This window comes from Asparagus officinalis, chromosome 9 (genome assembly GCF_001876935.1).
Source record: "Asparagus officinalis chromosome 9, Aspof.V1, whole genome shotgun sequence".
Taxonomy (NCBI): Eukaryota; Viridiplantae; Streptophyta; class Magnoliopsida; order Asparagales; family Asparagaceae; genus Asparagus; species Asparagus officinalis.
In genome coordinates, this window is record NC_033802.1 from 12,487,195 (window position 1) to 12,505,868 (window position 18,674).

The following is an 18,674-nucleotide window of genomic DNA, read 5'->3' on the forward strand; positions in this document are numbered from 1 at the left end:
TGGTGGGGGGTGGGGGGGGGGGGGGCTAGAGGGGGTGAATAAGGTTTATGCTAATCTAATCTGATTTTATGCCAATTTAAAACTAATTCAAATATTATTCTTATAAGATAGATATACAATATGATATGAGCAAGAATATGCAATAAGAACAAAGGGATATATTCTAGTAATGAGATATACTATGAGCTATATGCGAGAATATACAAATAACACAAGGGTAAACAATCTAAACTTGATAGTGGGCAATATAAGCAACAAGCAATATACAAAGGCGATATAAGATATGAACATAAAAATAAGTGCGCCAATGCAATCACAAACAAATGATATGTTCATGGAGTTCGGTCCCCACGACCTATGTCTCCGCTCCTCACCTCGAGGAGATCTTCACTATCACAACCGGGTTTTCTATGCTCACCCGAATAACGTTTACACCACACAATATCGGTTTTCAACGCTCACCGATCAACGTTCACAATCTCACAATATAACTACACTCCACACCCTCTAAGTATTGGTCTCTAGCCTGTGTCCTTCTTCAAGTGCTCGGAATTACCACCTCTCTCTAGGCTTTACTACCAACCCCACTCCTCTTGGAAGCGACCCCGTCTCTCATCACATACTCCTCTCGGTGTACTAGTGTAATACAAAGTGAATCTCACAATAAGCACAATACAATAAATTTGTTCTCTATAATAGATGAGAACTCAATGTAGGCTCACACTCAAGGTCACAATTCCATAACCCAAAGTATACTATGAATGTAAATACAATAAGCTCAATAGGTTGTGTGTGTAAACAATGAGTAAATCAAAACTAAACTCAATTATGAAAAAATAGCTTGTAGAAATGATAATCAATAAACAATTATAAATAAAAGCTAGAATTTGAGTTTAGGAAAACTTCTCTAGATGACGAGAGAGAGAGAGAGAGAGAGAAAGAGAGAGAGAGAGAGAGAGAGAGAGAGAGAGAGAGAGAGATGAATTGAAGCTCAACCACCAATGAATTGATCTCCACTTCCTTTTGTGAAAGTATCTTCACAAACTAAACTTGAAACAAAACTAAACAAAACTTAAACCCTTGTTAAACTTTCTTAAAACATTCTCTTGAGTTGTTTAGAATAAAACTGAGGAAATGTGGGGGTATTTATAGGAACCCCAAAGCTAAGAGAAAATAAGGCAAAAAGACCAAAAACCCAAACACAGTACAGTCTGGAAATATAACTGTTACAGTGTTATGAGTAGACTCTGTATTGTTCATAAGTCGACTCATAAGTAGCCGTTACAGGCTAAAAACCAACTTATGGGTCGACTCATAAACCATGGGTCGACTCATAAGATCATGAGTCGACTCATCAGAAACAAAACTCATTTTCCAGCACAGTTTATGAGTCGACTTATGACAGGTATGAGTCGACTCCACCTGTCTGGGTTGACTCATGATGTTATGAGTCGACTCGTTAGAAATAAAATGTAAACTACACAATAGTTTATGAGTCGACTCAACATTGTTCATGAGTCGACTCAAGACATGCACACAACCTGTTTTAAACAGTACATGTTAACTTAAAACAGGGTTTAAAAATATGAAATAAATTCCAAAAAATATAAAGCTTTGGAAAATAATTGTAGACATGTTAGTACACATGTTAAAAAAACTGGTTTTTAAAAAACACCTCCCAAATAAGAAATCTCTTCATTTTACAAAATAGTCCAAAACATAAAAATACAAAACACATGTTTTTGATATTTTAGCTAACAATGTTTTGAAACTTTATAAAATGATTTTATAGACTTAAAGAAAGATGTAAACTATTGTTATGAAGTCTATAAACAATGAATATAATATTTTCACAAATACAATAGAATATGAAACATATGAGTATGTATATGAATATATATATTTGTTTCATATCTATGAAATTAAACCAAACCAACTTATCCACGTAAAAACAAATATGTATGAATATAAATATTAATTTATATGCTTGTAAAAACTTTGTTTATGGATAAACCAAAAGCCAAAATGTGTATATATATATAACTATATATATACATAGAAACCAATAAAATGTGTGTGTATATGATATTTATATACATAGAAACCAATAAAATGTGTGTGTATATGATATTGAGCTTAAAGTACTTAACACACATAATATAATGTATATGATATTGAGCTTAAAGTACTTAACACACATAATATAAACTCCTAAACTAATTTACCCAAGCTTATGATCTTCAACGAAGCTCTTCTTGGTAAACTTGAGGATGAATCTTGAACTTGAATCTTTAATTTGAATTGTATTGCTTCACAACATAATTCTGTCAATCTCCATTGGATATGATCATGAATGCTCAATTCTATCCATCCTCCAACATGTTGTTTGTCTATAATAAATAGATAAATACAAATACTAGACAAACAACATTAGTGGTAAATTATTTATTAAACATCATCAAAACAAAGAGGCCAATAATAAGATGGCAGATTTGATGAGTTGTTCCTTGCTGGAGGATGATCAGTGTTTGATGTCGAGCAGTGGTTTGTAGAGGAGTTTTGGAGATGTGGCTTTGACATATTGGAGTCATCTTATTTACATGTTGTCGTCTATTGTATTTGGAGTATTTGGATCTGGTGGAGCTGCTTTAGATTTTGGGTTGCTTCGGATATTTAGATGCCCAGCATATTATCACATCGGGGATGTAAAATTTGATCCGAGTACACATTTAGGATTTAGAGGCGTGTTTGGTTACCAAGTATGAGACCATGATATTGTTCTAAGCAGTATTGTCATATTTGACTCTCAGTAGGTGGGGAGTGTTGGACAAATTATTGGGATATCACAGCGGGTGGAGAGTGATGCTACTCCATGTTAGATGGAGATTACTCCACGTACTCTAGATCATTCTGTATTGTTTGAGATTCCAGCTAAGGTGACACAGATTGGGGATCATGTTGTATGGATGTAGATGATGAATTTGTTGATTCGAGTGCAGCTGGTAGACCAAGTTCGGATTTGGCTATGGCCGTTGGTTCACCTCAGGTGGAGGTGTTTAGTTCATTTTATTTTGAGGCCAGTGGGAGAGTTATCAACTGCATATTTATTAGTGATGATCGTAAAGGATTAAGAATCATTCTAGTTGATTGAGGGCCTTTGGAGGCCATTTGGTGAACTACGTGAAGCTTGATTCCTTAGACAAGAGGATACGTAGGCAGTCATTCTTTGATGCAGCCGGTTTGGTGAGTTGATACTGACATTTAGAGTTTGCTCACATTCTCGTTTGGGTTCTTGACTTGTTATGGATTGAGTCCATTGTCGTGGATTGATTCCACTTCGTACTGGATGCAACAAGTAGGATGTTTGTTTGGTATTGATGGCGGCTCAGTTTTGGAAACACTTCGACAAGGTGGAGAATTGTTGGATAGCAAGTTCCTAATATGTTTCCTAATTTGTTTTGGTAATAGGTTATTAAGATTTTTAATCTGTTTTGATAATATTTTATTAAGATTCCTAATCTGTTTTGGTAACATAATTCCTAATCTGTTTTGGAAACAAGTTATCAGGATTCCTACTCTGTTTTATTTTTTATTTTAGAATTCCTAGTATGTTTTTTGTTTTAGGATTTCTATATATATGGAACGTTTAGAAGAGAAAATAAGTAAGGGGAATTTGGGAGACTTCTAAGCTGTATGTTTGGGAGATTTGGTGAGAGATTTGAGAGCTTTGTTTAAGAGATTAATTTGTGAGGTTTTGAGTGATTTTGTAATTTCTATTTATACTTTATCTCTCTAATAGTAAAAACACATCCCCTTCTTTCCCCGTGGACGTAGGAAACTTGCCAAACCACGTAAATTTGGTTTGTTTGTGTTTGTGACGTTATTTTTGATCTTGTGTGACCTTCTCTTGGTGTTTATGTGGATTTCCTCGAACCCCAACAAGTGGTATCAAAGCACAACACAACCTGGAAATCAACTCACACCTGACAAGATAGAAAAGACTCAGAATTAAGAAAAACAACGATTTACGTGGTTTGGTGGATCAACCTTGATCTATATCCATAGGACACAATATAAAAAAAAATTACTATGTATCAAAGAGAACCATAAGAGGAAGCACTCAACTCTCGTCTCTCAATCTCTCAGTCTTTCATACATAATCTCTCATATTCTCTCTAATGCCCTCTTCTTACAATATTTTCGACTTATGAAGACTATAAAACCCTCTCTTAATGTTGCAATCTTTCGGATGGATGAATATTGCGAAACCCTCTCATCTTGCACACTATCATCCTGCACACTATCTCTGAATCTAGTCTATGCCCTCTCCTGACCTAAATTATAAAAATAGCATCTCCTCCTCCTTCTCTCATTAGTTTTTCCTCTAATAATAGAATTATATATAGAAAAAACAAAATCCCATCTTAGAAAACTTTCTAATTAGAATATGATACCAACTCTTTATCACAATAAGACAAAGTATCCTAATCACGATACACTTGTAAACCAATCTAACTCTCATGAAGTTTCACAAAGTATCAAATACACAATTCCAACATTCTTCACCTTAGATTTGATTCTCAAGCCACTTCGAAGATCTACTATTGTTGTCTTGAAACTTCATCTCTACTGCTAGTGCCTTCTATTCTTTTGCACTTAACTAAAAATTCACACACGTCTAATCGGAGCACCTGCACCCCAACTGGAATGCCCTGTGACCCTTGCTGTCACCTACCTTGTTGTGACGCCTACACCTCTATTGTACACACCAAGAGACCTTCACCACAGCACTAGAAGAAAATCTAACATGCTTCTCTTTTGTGAGCCTGACGGTAGCCCTTTGCTTGTTGTCCTCATTCTTCACCTACATCGCTCGCCTAGGACCAAATCAGTGCACCTGTGTTATTATCTTCTCCATTGCTTGGCTTGGATTGGATATGTCATGCCCTGACCTCGTGGCCCCGTTGGCGTGTGCAAGCCATGAGATCCACCGAGTGTAACACATTGTTTGGTTCAAACCATTGCCAAAATCGACTAGCTGATGTTACACTTGACTCTTTGGCTTACCTATTTAAGCCACTAAAAATTTCACTTATTTCCCAATGTGGGACTATTCACACACGTGGTGTAACACTTAGCCCCGATAGCACTTAGTTCCACACTTCCGATTGATAACTGCTCTAATACTATTTATCACGCCCCAGGCCCGTGGGCCCGTTGGCGCGTGTAACCCGAGGTTACCACCCAGTGTAATATATTATTTGGCTCAAATCACTACCAAAATCGACTAACCGATATTACACTTGCATTTTAGGCTTACCTATTTAAACCACTTAAAATTCTCACTCATTTCTTGATGTGGGACTAAAAAGGGGTGTCACATGACGTGAGTGCTTGTCATCCTATTCTACCACAGTCCAATGCCAGCATCTCCTCTATGTGTGTCATTCATCTGTGTCTACTTGCAAGCTCAACCTAATTTGACATTATCCCCAAGGCTATACACATCAACCATCTCCTGCTCTTGCAATGACTCTGAATCATTGCATGATGAGAGCTCCTCTATAGAGTCACGTTTGACTCTTGCACACCTATCTCTTCTAATGTAGCTTCCTCACTTTCCTACATTTTGACCCATCCGAGTACAATCCGAAAAATCAAACCCTTACATTACCTTCAGAGCACTCCAAAATCTAATAGCGACTACTTGATTATTAGAATTTGCCTTCAATTCACCAATCTTCTCACAAATTGACGTAGACCATCGATCTGGATTTAAAAATAAGGGAAAATTGCTTCTATCCCCCAAAAGAACAAGTATTCCTCCACCCAAGACTTTTTCAAAGCACCAAAACCCCTAAATCAAAATCCGAATTCGTTTAGCCTAAAAAAGTTGAAATTAAACCCCTCATTTGTACTTTACAAACTCATGACTATTAGCTCTCTTGTTTTGATGATGATTTCCAAACACCATTATTGATGCTAATTGCTTGTTGAGTGATATTATGCAAATTATATTTTGTCAAACAATATAGTGCCACAATTGGAGGTTGGATGGAATATGAGCTATAACGATGATATCCATGGAGGTAGAGGCTAGTTGATAAAGAGAAGCTTTCAAGAGCAATATATATAGAGGAACTTCATCAAACAATATTTGGCAAATATCGTTATTTAAGCTTTGTACGCTATCATAACCGATATTTGTATTTTTACTTTCTCTCTAGACCATAATGTAGGCAAGAATTAATGTATATAATTTTTGAAGCACTTGGGGATCATTCACACACACTTGTGTTTTTAACCATTTTACAAAATAGTGTGATTTTACAAAAGGTAAATGAGATTTCAAAAATTTCTTCTCAAACATATTTGTTTTCATGTTTATAATCGTTCCCCAAAATTTTACTATTTTTAGAGTTTATTTGTTATTTTATTTTGAATTTACAAATTCAAAATTTCATCTTAAAACCTGCGTCTGGAAGTATCCATTTTTGGTCGACCGGGTCTTACCCGTCGATCGACCAGCCAGATGGTCTGTTTATAGAACCTGCAAACAAATCAGCAATCAGTCGACCAGCACACAATATTCGGTCAACCGTTGGTGTAGGTTTAGTTGACTGATACAACATTGTCGATCGACCGAACGAGCTCGAGATTTTCTAGTCTGCCAACGGTCATCTAGTCGGTTGTAAGACCCCGTAGATTTTGATAATTTATATATGTGACTATTAGTGAAAAATAATATTTATTTATGATAAATATCTTTATGACATGGTTGTGCATGAAATCTAGCATTTTTGAGCTTATGAGGATGTATATATGCATCAGTTATGAGGTTGAGTTTGCAAAATTGCAAATCATAAGCATCAGAGTCGAAGAACTCAGTTTTCAGCTCATGAGTTGACCCATGACTGTCATGAGTCGACTCATGATATCATCTCCCTTTGTCATAAGTCTCTGCTGAGTCGACTCATTATCTTATGAGTCGACCCATGAGTTATGAGTCGACTCATGACTGTCATGAGTCGACTCATCAGGGGTTTTCTGAGTTTTGTGGGTCGGGTTTGTTTGGGTTTCGGGTCGGGTTTTAACTGTTCACATATATTCTCCTCCACCTGAAAACACCTTTTTTCATCAGTTCTCCCCAGAGAAACCCTAGCCTCCTCTCCCATTCAAAACCCTAGTTCGTTTTTAGGTATTTTAGGATATTTTCGGGGGATTTCAACAGCTTCTTTTGGATTGCAGCGAAGGGGATCGTTCTTCAATACATCTGAGGCGAGTAACATCTCGCCCAATCCTTCTCCCATGTTTTCAACAGTTTACAAACGTTTTTCATGAGTTTTATTAAGCCTAAGACTTATTTCAAGTATAAATCAATGTTCTTTTTAGGGTGAATGCTAGAAATCATGCGTTTCAGATTTGAAATCCTCACCAACGAGTTTTTGATGAAAATCCAGATCTGAAAATTTATTTAAGAATAACAAATATGAGTTTTTATTTTGATTAAATGCTTTCACTCATGTTTAGGAGTTAAAAGTTAGGTCTAACATGCTAATGTTCGTTTCTCATGCTATATATGAATTTATCACTGCCTTATAGTCTAGAATTGATAGTGATGGAGCTAATGTTCGTTTCTCATGCTATATATGAATTTATCACTGCCTTATAGTCTAGAATTGATAGTGATGGATGTGAAGATTAGTGTAGAGGAAGTATGGAACGAGATGGACGAGCTGCAGTTGTGAAACATCTAGTTTTCAGCCCGTGAGTCGACTCATGACTCATCATGAGTCGACCCATGACTGTCATGAGTCGACTCACGAAGTCAATTCCTGTTATTCATAAGTGTCTGCTGAGTCGACTCGTCAGTATATGAGTCGACCCATGAGTCATAAGTTGACTCATAGCTGATCATGAGTCGACTCATTGGAGTTTTTCCTATTTTGTTTGTATTCCTGCTTGATTACCTATTGTGCTTATACTTTCATACAGTGTTCATATATGATCGAGGGTTCTGTTGAGCTTTTGTTGAACATGAGAATGTTACCTTGTTTATCGGGTATTAAATTGCAGTATTTATGATTTTATCTACACATGTAAAATGACTTTTCTGACACAAGCTTAGATATGTACAACGAGGCATGTACAAGAGTAGAATATGTATACCTATACTATTAGTATTCCATGGTTCTTATACATAGTCCTCTTGTTGGACTATAATCCATTAAAGTCCCCGTGTTGGACTATAATCCATTAAAGTCCTCGTGTTGGACTATAATCCATTAAAGTCCTCGTGTTGGACTATAATCCATTAAAGTTCTCGTGTTGGACTACTATAATCCATTAAAGTCCTCGTGTTGGACTATAATCCATTAAAGTTCTCGTGTTGGACTATAATCCATTAAAGTTCTCGTGTTGGACAATAATCCATTACAGTCTTATATTGGATAATTGCTAAACCTTGAGTATGTTTCTTAACCGAGTTTGGAACATGACATATCATATGAGGCTAGGACACGATAGCTACCTAAGTTGGATATGTCTCTTATTGTAATCTTTGGCATGTTTACGTTTATCAGTAGAGATGTGTTTGTTTTCTTTATCGTTTCCTGTATTAGACTTCGGGTTTGGTGTTTAGGAAATTACAATTTGAGATACAAGGTATATACATGAGGGTTTCCTTATTTGGATTATTTTGCTCGACGTACCTACGCTCGTGTTGTAATTTTCTAAGTACCGAAACCTATTATTGTTAGGATAAATGATCTTATATTATTATGTATTATCTGTATTTTCATATACAACAAGCCCTTTCCCTTGGGGTTGGTTGTGATGTTGCTCGCTAGCGCTTTGACGCTCGTTGTTCCTCCCACTTTCAGGTAACGAGCCAGGAACCCGGAGAGTCGCAGGTTGATGGCGATGCACTTTAGCTTCAGCCGTCTATTTAGTTATATTTTCTTTGAGCTCCACTGTAGACTTTTGTGTAGACATTTGAGAGTTTTATTCTAGAAGTTGTAAAGGCTGTGTGCCTTATTTCCTCTTGTCAGACATTTTGTATTTGAGACTTGTTGAGAACTCCAGTTCATTTATGACATTTTGTATTTGAGACTTGTTGAGAACTCCAGTTCATTTATTTCAGACATTTACTTGTATTTCAGTAAATTAATTGATGAAATATTAATTTGATCTCTATCATTTCATCAGTTGATTCTTGTATTATCTCTTACTTGCTTTTGTACCTACACCTGTTATTGACTCTACTAGAGAGATAGTAATTATGATGGTGAAACATGTTATTGCACGGTGTGGTGCATGGCAGGTTTGATATTTCTGGTTTCACCTCTGACTGCAGCCTTGTGTGAACCCAGTGGCATTACAGTTGGTATCAGAGCTCTAGTTCTAGTATCCTTAGGATCATACTGTGTCGAGTCGTGGAGCTAGGTTAGAGTTTCTTAGGATTCATGTATAGAGTCCGCTAAGGATTTTCTAGTATGAGTGAGGACGGTATATCCGTATATCTTAAAATTTTGAGAAATTTTTTTATGACAACTATTTTTGTTTAAAGTATATGTGTGAATACTATATGGTGTGAAAATCGTATTGTGATACATTATGTATCTATATATGTCTACTTTGACTCATGAACTCTTATTTTCTTATGATCAGAGAGAAATAGCAGGACGTGGCAGACCCCGTACTCGCAGAGCCGTTCAGGCAGAGCCCCAGCAGGCTCCACCTGAGCCACAGCAGGCTCCACCCGAGCAGGAGCAGACACCACCTGAGCCGCAGCAGGCTCCCCAGTACCTCATTGATCTCATGGCTCCTATCGTAGCTAGGATGGCAGCGATTGAGGAGCTTGTGGCGAGTCATATCGCGCCACCGACACCACCACCACCACCTCCAGTAGTTCCACCACAGGGGATACCAGCCGTCCCAATCAGAGAGAGATACCCAGAGGTAGCACCTGCAGCTATTCCACCAGCGGTACCGGATAGAGCCACGGAGCAGGAGGTTTGGCTCTGCTTAGTAGAGATGTACCAAAAGATGAGAGCACCGGAGTTCCAGGGCCCTTCAGACCCACTTGTAGCCCACAAGTGGAAGGAGGATGTGAGTAATGTCCTAGACATACTCAATGTAGACTCAGTACAGAAGCAAAGACTGGCATCATATAGTCTGAAGGGGGATGCCGGAAGATGGTACCGATTCCAGTTTCCATTAGAGCAGTGGATGATTCTCACTTGGGAGGATTTTGTTTACTTATTTGATGCACAGTATGTTTCTTCTGCAGCACGGACTGGGAAGGAATTTGAGTTGTCCCATTTGACTCAGGGGGACATGTCAGTTGCAGAGTTTGAGAACAAGTTCATGGAGTTGCTGCATTTCACGGGGATGTGGCAGACAGGAAAGCGTCAGGCTCAGATGTTCCTAGCAGGGCTTCGCCCTAATCTTCGCCGATACCTCGTCTCGAGGAAGTTCTATTCAGTCCGGGAGGTAGCTGAGGCTGCCACCTCAAAGGAGTATGAGACAGCTATGTTTTAGAAGGACAAGGAGGGAAAGACTAAGACAGGACAGATTGGAGACAAGGGGAAGAACAAGAGGCCCTTGACAGGACATCATCAGCAGTAGCAGGGCCCTCATAAGAGGGGACCCCAGCAAGATCAGAGGGCACATTATCAGCGCAAGTTTCAGGGGGTATGCTTTAACTATTGCAAGGTGGGACACAAGGCATCAGAGTGTCGTAGTGCACCAGTAGGAGCTCAGCAGGGCAGGGGTCCGAACCAGTAGTAGCCGCGACAGCAGGGCCGAGGTCAGGGTCAGTAGGTCAGGCTTGAGGCACCGCCAACAGCGCAGAGGCCAGAGGGGCAGGTTCGAGCAGTCTAGGAGGCCCCCCAGGGATAGATTATCCTGTATTTTCTAGCACCAGTGGTAGAGCAGTCTTCAGCACCAGGCATAGTATATGCAGTGGTTCCTCATGATCATGGTGCCAGTGGTGCAGTTGTGAAGGGTACGTTCCTCGTGAATTCCTTTCCCGCCCGTATTCTTTTTGATTCGGGAGCTTCGCATTCTTTCATTTCGTATGCTTACATGGATAGACTTCAGCTCGTAGCTCATTCGTTAGACACCCCTTTATCAGTTTCCACCCCTCTAGGAGAGGTATCGCTTCTGGAGAGCGTTTGTAGGAGGTGTATCATCAGTTTAGACGAGTCCGAGTTCATAGTCGATCTGATAGTTTTGCATATGTCCGAGTTCGATGTCATCCTTGGTATGGATTGGTTGTCGTCCTACCATATTAGTATTGACTGTTTTGCGAAGACAGTCAGATTGCGAACGCCCGATGGGTCCGAGATGATTGTGGCCACTTCTCAGGGCAATCGCTTTGCGGAGTCGTTTCTGGCGTTCATCGATGAGGTGATGCGACGGGATCAGAGTTCTGATTTATTAGAGACTAGAGTTGTCTCGGATTATCAGGATGTCTTTTAGGACATACCTGGGTTACCTCCTGTGAGAGAGGTTAAGTTTTGTATTGAGTTGCAGCCGGGCACAGCCCCGATATCCCGCGCACCTTATCGCATGGCACCAGCTAAGATGAGGGAGCTTCAGACCCAGTTGGACGAGTTGTTAGCTCAGGGTTTTGAGCTTCAGACCCAGTTGGACGAGTTGTTAGCTCAGGGTTTTATTCGTCGGAGTCATTCTCCGTGGGACGCGCCGGTCCTCTTCGTGAAGAAGAAGGACGGCAGTATGAGATTGTGTATAGATTATCAGGAGTTGAACAAGGTCACAATCCGGAATAGGTATCCACTATCTAGGATTGATGACTTGTTCGACCAGTTGCAGGGGGCGCAATTTTTCTCGAAGATTGATCTTCATTCTGGTTATCATCAGTTGCGGGTTCGGGAGATGGATATCCCCAAGACCGCTTTCCTCACGCGATATGGATCTTTTGATTTCTTGGTTATGCCATTCAGACTGACCAATGCACCCACTGTATTCATGGACTTGATGAACCGGGTTTTCCGTCCCTTCATAGATCAGTTCATGATTGTTTTCATCGATGACATCCTCATTTATTCGAGATCGGAGGCAGAACATGAGCAACATCTCCGATTAGCTTTACGGACCCTACGAGAGCACCAGTTATATGCTAAGTTCAGCAAGTGCGAGTTTTGGCTTTCAGAGGTCAGATTTCTTGGCCATATCATCAGCAGAGAGGGCATATCAGTAGACCTAGCTAAGGTTACAGCAGTGCTTGATTGGGAACTGCCGAAGACGGTGACGAAGATTCGTGGCTTTTTGGGTTTAGCAGGTTATTACAGGAAATTCATCCAGGACTTCTCAAAGATTTCGACGCCCCTTACACGCCTTACGAAGAAGGGTGTACATTTTATTTGGAGCACAGAGTGCCAGGAGGCCTTTGATACATTGAAGGCTTAGTTGACTACAGTACCGGTTTTGACTATTCCGAGCAGCGACAGGATATTCGTCGTCTATATAGATGCATCTTTGGCAGGATTGGGAGGCGTTCTTATGCAGACTCGGAGAGTAGTAGCTTACATCTCACGGTAGCTGAGAGTGCATGAGCAGAACTATCCTACTCATGACTTGGAGTTAGCAGCAGTGTTATTTGCACTGAAGTCATGGAGGCACTATTTGTACGGAGTGCAGTTTGAGTTGTTCACAGATCATCAGAGTCTGAAATATCTTTTCTCTCAGAAGGAACTCAACCAGAGACAGCGGAGATGGATTGAGTTTATCAAGGACTACGAGTTCGTGATTCAGTATCATCCCGAGAAGGCAAACGTCGTAGCAGATGCTTTGAGTAGGAAGCGTCAACATCGGGTTACAGCTTTGAGGTGTTCATTGTATAGAGATCTTCTTACCCTTAGCCAGTTTGATTTTATACCTAAGAATGATAGTACCAGTGCATTTTTGGGAGCTGTGTCAGTGCAGCCATCTTGGAGTGACAGAGTTGTCAGAGCTCAGAGCCTAAGGTTGATTGGACCATTGGAGCAGATGGCGGTCTACGGATGAAGGATAGATTAGTTATGCCAGCCAGTGTAGAACTAAAAAGGGAGTTATTTGATGAGGCGCACCGTACTCGGTACACAGTACATCCAGGGACTACCAAGATGTACAAGGATCTGAAGAGACATTTCTGGTAGAGTGGCATGTGAAGAGAGATTTCAGAGTATGTGGCCAAGTGTTTTACTTGTCAGCAGGTGAAGGCAGAGCATCAGAGACCGGCAGGGACACTTCAACCGTTGCCTATTCCAGAATGGAAGTGGGCGAACATTTCTATGGACTTTATTATAGGGTTACCGAAGTCGAAGAAGGGGAATGATTTGATTTGGGTGATAGTGGACCGGTTGACAAAGTCAGCACATTTTATTCCAGTGAGGACTACTTATACAGCCAAGGCGTATTCAAGGATCTTCATTCGAGAGATAGTTCGACTTCACGGGGTTTCAGACACGATCATGTCGGATCGAGGATCAGTATTCACTTTATATTTTTGGAGGAGTTTCCAGGACTCGTTTGGCAGCAGACTATCTTATAGCAGTGTATTCCACCCACAGACGGATGATCAAACAGAGAGGGTGAACCAGGTGTTAGAGGACATGTTGCGGGCTTGTGTCATTGACTTTCAGGGCAGCTGGGAGGAGCATATTCCACTGATAGAGTTCGCTTATAACAATAGTTATCAAGCGACGATCGGTATGGCCCCATATGAGGCATTGTACGGGAGACCTTGTAGATCACCGATATGTTGGGCAGAACCGAAGGATAGTTTGATGCTTGGACCGGAGCTTGTGAGGCAGACTACTGAGAAGGTAGCATTGATCAGGGAGCGGATTCTAGCCGTTCAGAGTCGGCAGAAGAGCTATGCAGATAAAAGGCGAAGACCTCTAGAGTTTCAGATTGGAGATTTGGTTATGCTGAAGGTATCGCCTATGAAAGGCGTACAGCAATTCGGGAGGCGAGAGAAGCTTGCACCGAGATATATTAGACCATTCCGGATTTTGGAGCGCATTGGAGCTGTGTCATACAGACTAGATCTTCCAGCTTCTATGTCTAGTATACACAATGTATTCCATATCTCCATGCTCAAGAAGCACTTGCATGATGAGGAGCAGCAGCGAGTGTTGGATGCACCGGAGATTGAGCTTCGGGATGATTTGACTACTATTGAGATCCCAGTGTCTATACTTGCTAGAGAAGATAAGAGACTCAGGAACAAGGTGATTCCATTGGTGAAAGTTCAATGGAACCGAAGTGGAGTTGAGAAAGTTTCTTGGGAGCGCGAGGAAGACATGCGACGCGACTACCCACACTTGTTTGAGTAGGTAAATTAATTAAAGTATTTATGATGTGACTTCTTACTTGTATATTTATATATGTACCTTGATACTTATTTTAACACTAGAATGATGATATTTTCACTTAATTCCTAATCTTTCGGAACACATGGTATATACATGGGGGGTTCCTTGTTTGGATTTTTCGCCCGACGTACTAGTTCCATTAGATTAGGGGTTGAGTAAGAATATTTTCACTTAATTCCTAATCTTTCGGAACACATGGTATATACATGGGTGGTTCCTTGTTTGGATTTTTCGCCCGACGTACTAGTTCCATTAGATTAGGGGTTGAGTAAGAATATTACCATTTTAGATCGTTAAGTATGAATATCACTATATGCTGATCTAGCGATTAATATTGCGAGATGTGTATGTGTGCGGGTTGGATTTGACCCTTGTCGTGCTTTACAAGTACCATTATGAGTTAGATATGATTTCTGAATTTTGAGGACGAAATTCATTTAAGGGGAGAAGAATGTAAGACCCCGTAGATTTTGATAATTTATATATGTGACTATTAGTGAAAAATAATATTTATTTATGATAAATATCTTTATGACATGGTTGTGCATGAAATCTAGCATTTTTGAGCTTATCAGGATGTATATATGCATCAGTTATGAGGTTGAGTTTGCAAAATTGCAAATCATAAGCATCAGAGTCGAAGAACTCAGTTTTCATCTCATGAGTCGACCTATGACTGTCATGAGTCGACTCATGATATCATCTCCCTTTGTCATAAGTCTCTGCTGAGTCGACTCATTATCTTATGAGTCGACCCATGAGTCATGAGTCGACTCATGACTGTCATGAGTCGACTCATCGGGGGTTTTCTAAGTTTTGTGGGTCGGGTTTTTTTGGGTTTCGGGTCGGGTTTTAACTGTTCACATATATTCTCCTCCACCCGAAAACACCTCTTTTCATCAGTTCTCCCCAGAGAAACCCTAGCCTCCTCTCCCATTCAAAACCCTAGTTCGTTTTTGGGTATTTTGGGATATTTTTAGGGGATTTCAGCAGTTTCTTTTGGATTGCAGCGAAGGGGATCGTTCTTCAACACATCTGAGGCGAGTAACATCTCGCCCAATCCTTCTCCCATGTTTTCAACAGTTTACAAACGTTTTTCATGAGTTTTATTGAGCCTAAGACTTATTTTCAAGTATAAATCAATGTTCTTTTTAGGGTGAATGCTAGAAATCATGCGTTTCAGATAGTTTTTGATGAAAACCCAGATCTGGAAATTTATTTAAGAATAACAAATATGAGTTTTTATTTTGATTAAATGCTTTCACTCATGTTTAGGAGTTAAAAGTTAGGTCTAACATGCTAATGTTCGTTTCTCATGCTATATATGAATTTATCTCTGCCTCATAGTCTAGAATTGATAGTGATGGAGGTGAAGATAAGTGTAGAGGAAGTATGAAACGAGATGGACGAGCTGCAGTTGTGAAACATCCTGTTTTCAGCCCGTGAGTCGACTCATGACTCATCATGAGTCGACTCATCAGGTTGAGTCGACCCATGACTGTCATGAGTCGACTCACGAAGTCAATTCCTGTTATTCATAAGTGTCTGCTGAGTCGACTCGTCAGTATATGAGTCGACCCATGAGTCATAAGTTGACTCATAGCTGATCATGAGTCGACTCATCGGAGTTTTTCCTATTTTGTTTGTATTCTTGCTTGATCACCTACTGTGCTTATACTTTCATATAGTGTACATATATGATCGAGGGTTCTGTTGAGCTTTTGTTGAACATGAGAATGTTACCTTGTTTATCGGGTATTAAATTGCAGTATTTATGATTTTATCTACACATGTAAAATGACTTTTCTGACACAAGCTTAGATCTGTACAGCGAGGCATGCACAAGAGTAGAATATGTATACCTTTACTTCTAGTATTCCAACACAGTCCTCGTGTTGGACTATAATCCATTAAAGTCCTCGTGTTGGACTATAATCCATTAAAGTCCTCGTGTTGGACAATAATCCATTACAATCTTATATTGGATAATTGCTAAACCTTGAGTATGTTTCTTAACCGAGTTTGGAACACGACATATCATATGAGGCTAGGACACGATAGCTACCTAGGTTGGATATGTCTCTTATTGTAATCTTTGGCATGTTTACGTTTATCAGTAGAGATGTATTTGTTTTCTTTTCTTTATCGTTTCCTGTATTAGACTTCGGGTTTGGTGTTTAGAGAATTATAATTTGAGATACAAGGTATATACATGAGGGTTTCCTTGTTTGGATTATTTCACTCGACGTACCTACGCTCGTGTTGTAATTTTCTAAGTACCGAAACCCATTATTGTTAGGATAAATGATCTTATATTATTATGTATTATCTGTATTTTCATATACAACAAGCCATTTCCCTTGGGGTTGGTTGTGATGTTGCTCGCTAGCGCTTTGACGCTCGTTGTCCCTCCCCCTTTCAGGTAACGAGCCAGGAGCCCGGAGAGTCGCAGGTTGATGGCGATGCACTTTAGCTTTAGCCGTCTATTTAGTTATATTTTCTTTGAGCTCCACTATAGACTTTTGTGTAGACATTTGAGAGTTTTATTCTAGAAGTTGTAAAGGCTATGTGCCTTATTTCCTCTTGTCAGACATTTTGTATTTGAGACTTGTTGAGAACTCCAGTTCATTTATTTCAGACATTTACTTGTATTTTAGTATATTAGATGATAAAATATTAATTTGATCTCTATTATTTCATCAGTTGATTCTTGTATTATCTCTTACTTGCTTTTGTACCTACACCTGTTATTGACTCTACTAGAGAGATAGTAATTGTGATGGTGAAACATGTTATTACATGGTATGATGCATGGCAGGTTTGATATTTCTAGGTTTACCTCGGACTGCACCCTTGTGTGAACCCAGGGGTGTCACATCGGTCGACCGACCATGGTATATCGGTCGACCAAAAGTACTGTAACATTAAAATTTTCAGACTCTGGGGTTTTGGGATTTTGTTGGTTTTGGTGATTTTCTTGGGTTTTAGGCTATTGTTTTAAGTGCCTATATATATATATCTTCCAGCCCCCATTTTTTTAGTAACCAAGCAAGCAAGAAAAATTCTTTGAGTTTGCATTTGTTATGTATTTTGAGCTTAAACTCTCATTCTTCTCAATTCGGATTTACACTTTCAATACCTATAACCCCAAGCTTCATTTACAATCTCTTAATCCTTGCCATAGGGGTGTTGTAAGGGAGATTTTTCCATCTTATTCTACTATGTGGAAAGCTTGATCTCGAGGAGATCAAATTGTGCGGTTGTGAGATCTTAGGGGAGATCGTTGTGAAGAAGTTCAGGTTTCCAAACCGGGTGTGTTTAGTGGATTACCATCCGGAGAGGAGGTTGGGGACGTAGGTCGTGAGGACCGAACCTCGTGAACACATCGACGTGTAATTTGGCTAACTATTCTCTTACTCTTTCTCTTATTTATTGCCATATTTATTATTTGTGTTTGTTATTGCATTGAATTTCATATTGCACATTTATTATTTGATTATCCTATTCACCCCCTCTAGGGTAATTTTATTTGGTATCAAAGCGAGGTCTCTACATTTAATTAGGTCTAACCGTCTTAGAGTAAAGATCCAAATGGATTCAAACATGAATGTGCTTATGCTTGAAGGTCAATCAACTACTAGACCCCCTTTATTTACCGGCAGTAATTTCCCATATTGGAAAGCTAGGATGAGAATTTATTTGCGATGTATTGATCTTGACATCCTGTAAATAGTAGAGAAGAAATATGTTGAAAAGCCTAGCAAAGACATGACCGAGAATAAACGGCATTTGGCTAACCTTAATGTTAAAGCCATGAACGCCTTGATCCGTGGACTCACTTCGAATAAGTATAATAGAGTCTCTACGTGTGCAACCGCACACAAAATTTAGGAGAAACTATATATCACTCATGAAGGAACCCCTCAAGTCAAGGAGTCCAAAATTAGTAGCCTCATGCATGTATTTGAGTTATTTAAGATGCTTCCAAATGAGTCAATTGATGCCATGTTTTGTCAATTTACTAATATTGTTAATGAATTACATGGCATTGAGAAGGTATTGGAGAACCAAGAGAAGAACTACAAAATCATTCGCTCTCTAACGTCAACATGGGAGCCCAAAGCTACGACTATTGAGGAAGCCAATGATCTTACGACACTTACACTTGATGGCCTTACTGGCAAACTCAAAGTTCACGAGAAGAAGATCAAGGAGAAGGAGGAAGAATCCCAACGAACAAATGAAGAGCCTTCTCAAAAGATGAAGACTATTACATGCTCAAAGGAGTAA

The 18,674-nt window shown here is 39.5% G+C and overlaps 1 protein-coding gene across 1 annotated transcript in view; it reads left to right on the forward strand.

The window, feature by feature from the left end:
• LOC109823210 overlaps window positions 1-18,674 on the forward strand; it is a 29,407-nt gene extending 10,733 nt beyond the window's left edge. The window contains exon 5 of the mRNA XM_020389495.1: window positions 18,441-18,674. Coding sequence (XP_020245084.1) covers window positions 18,441-18,674 — 234 coding nt within the window. The remainder of the gene's footprint in view (window positions 1-18,440) is intronic.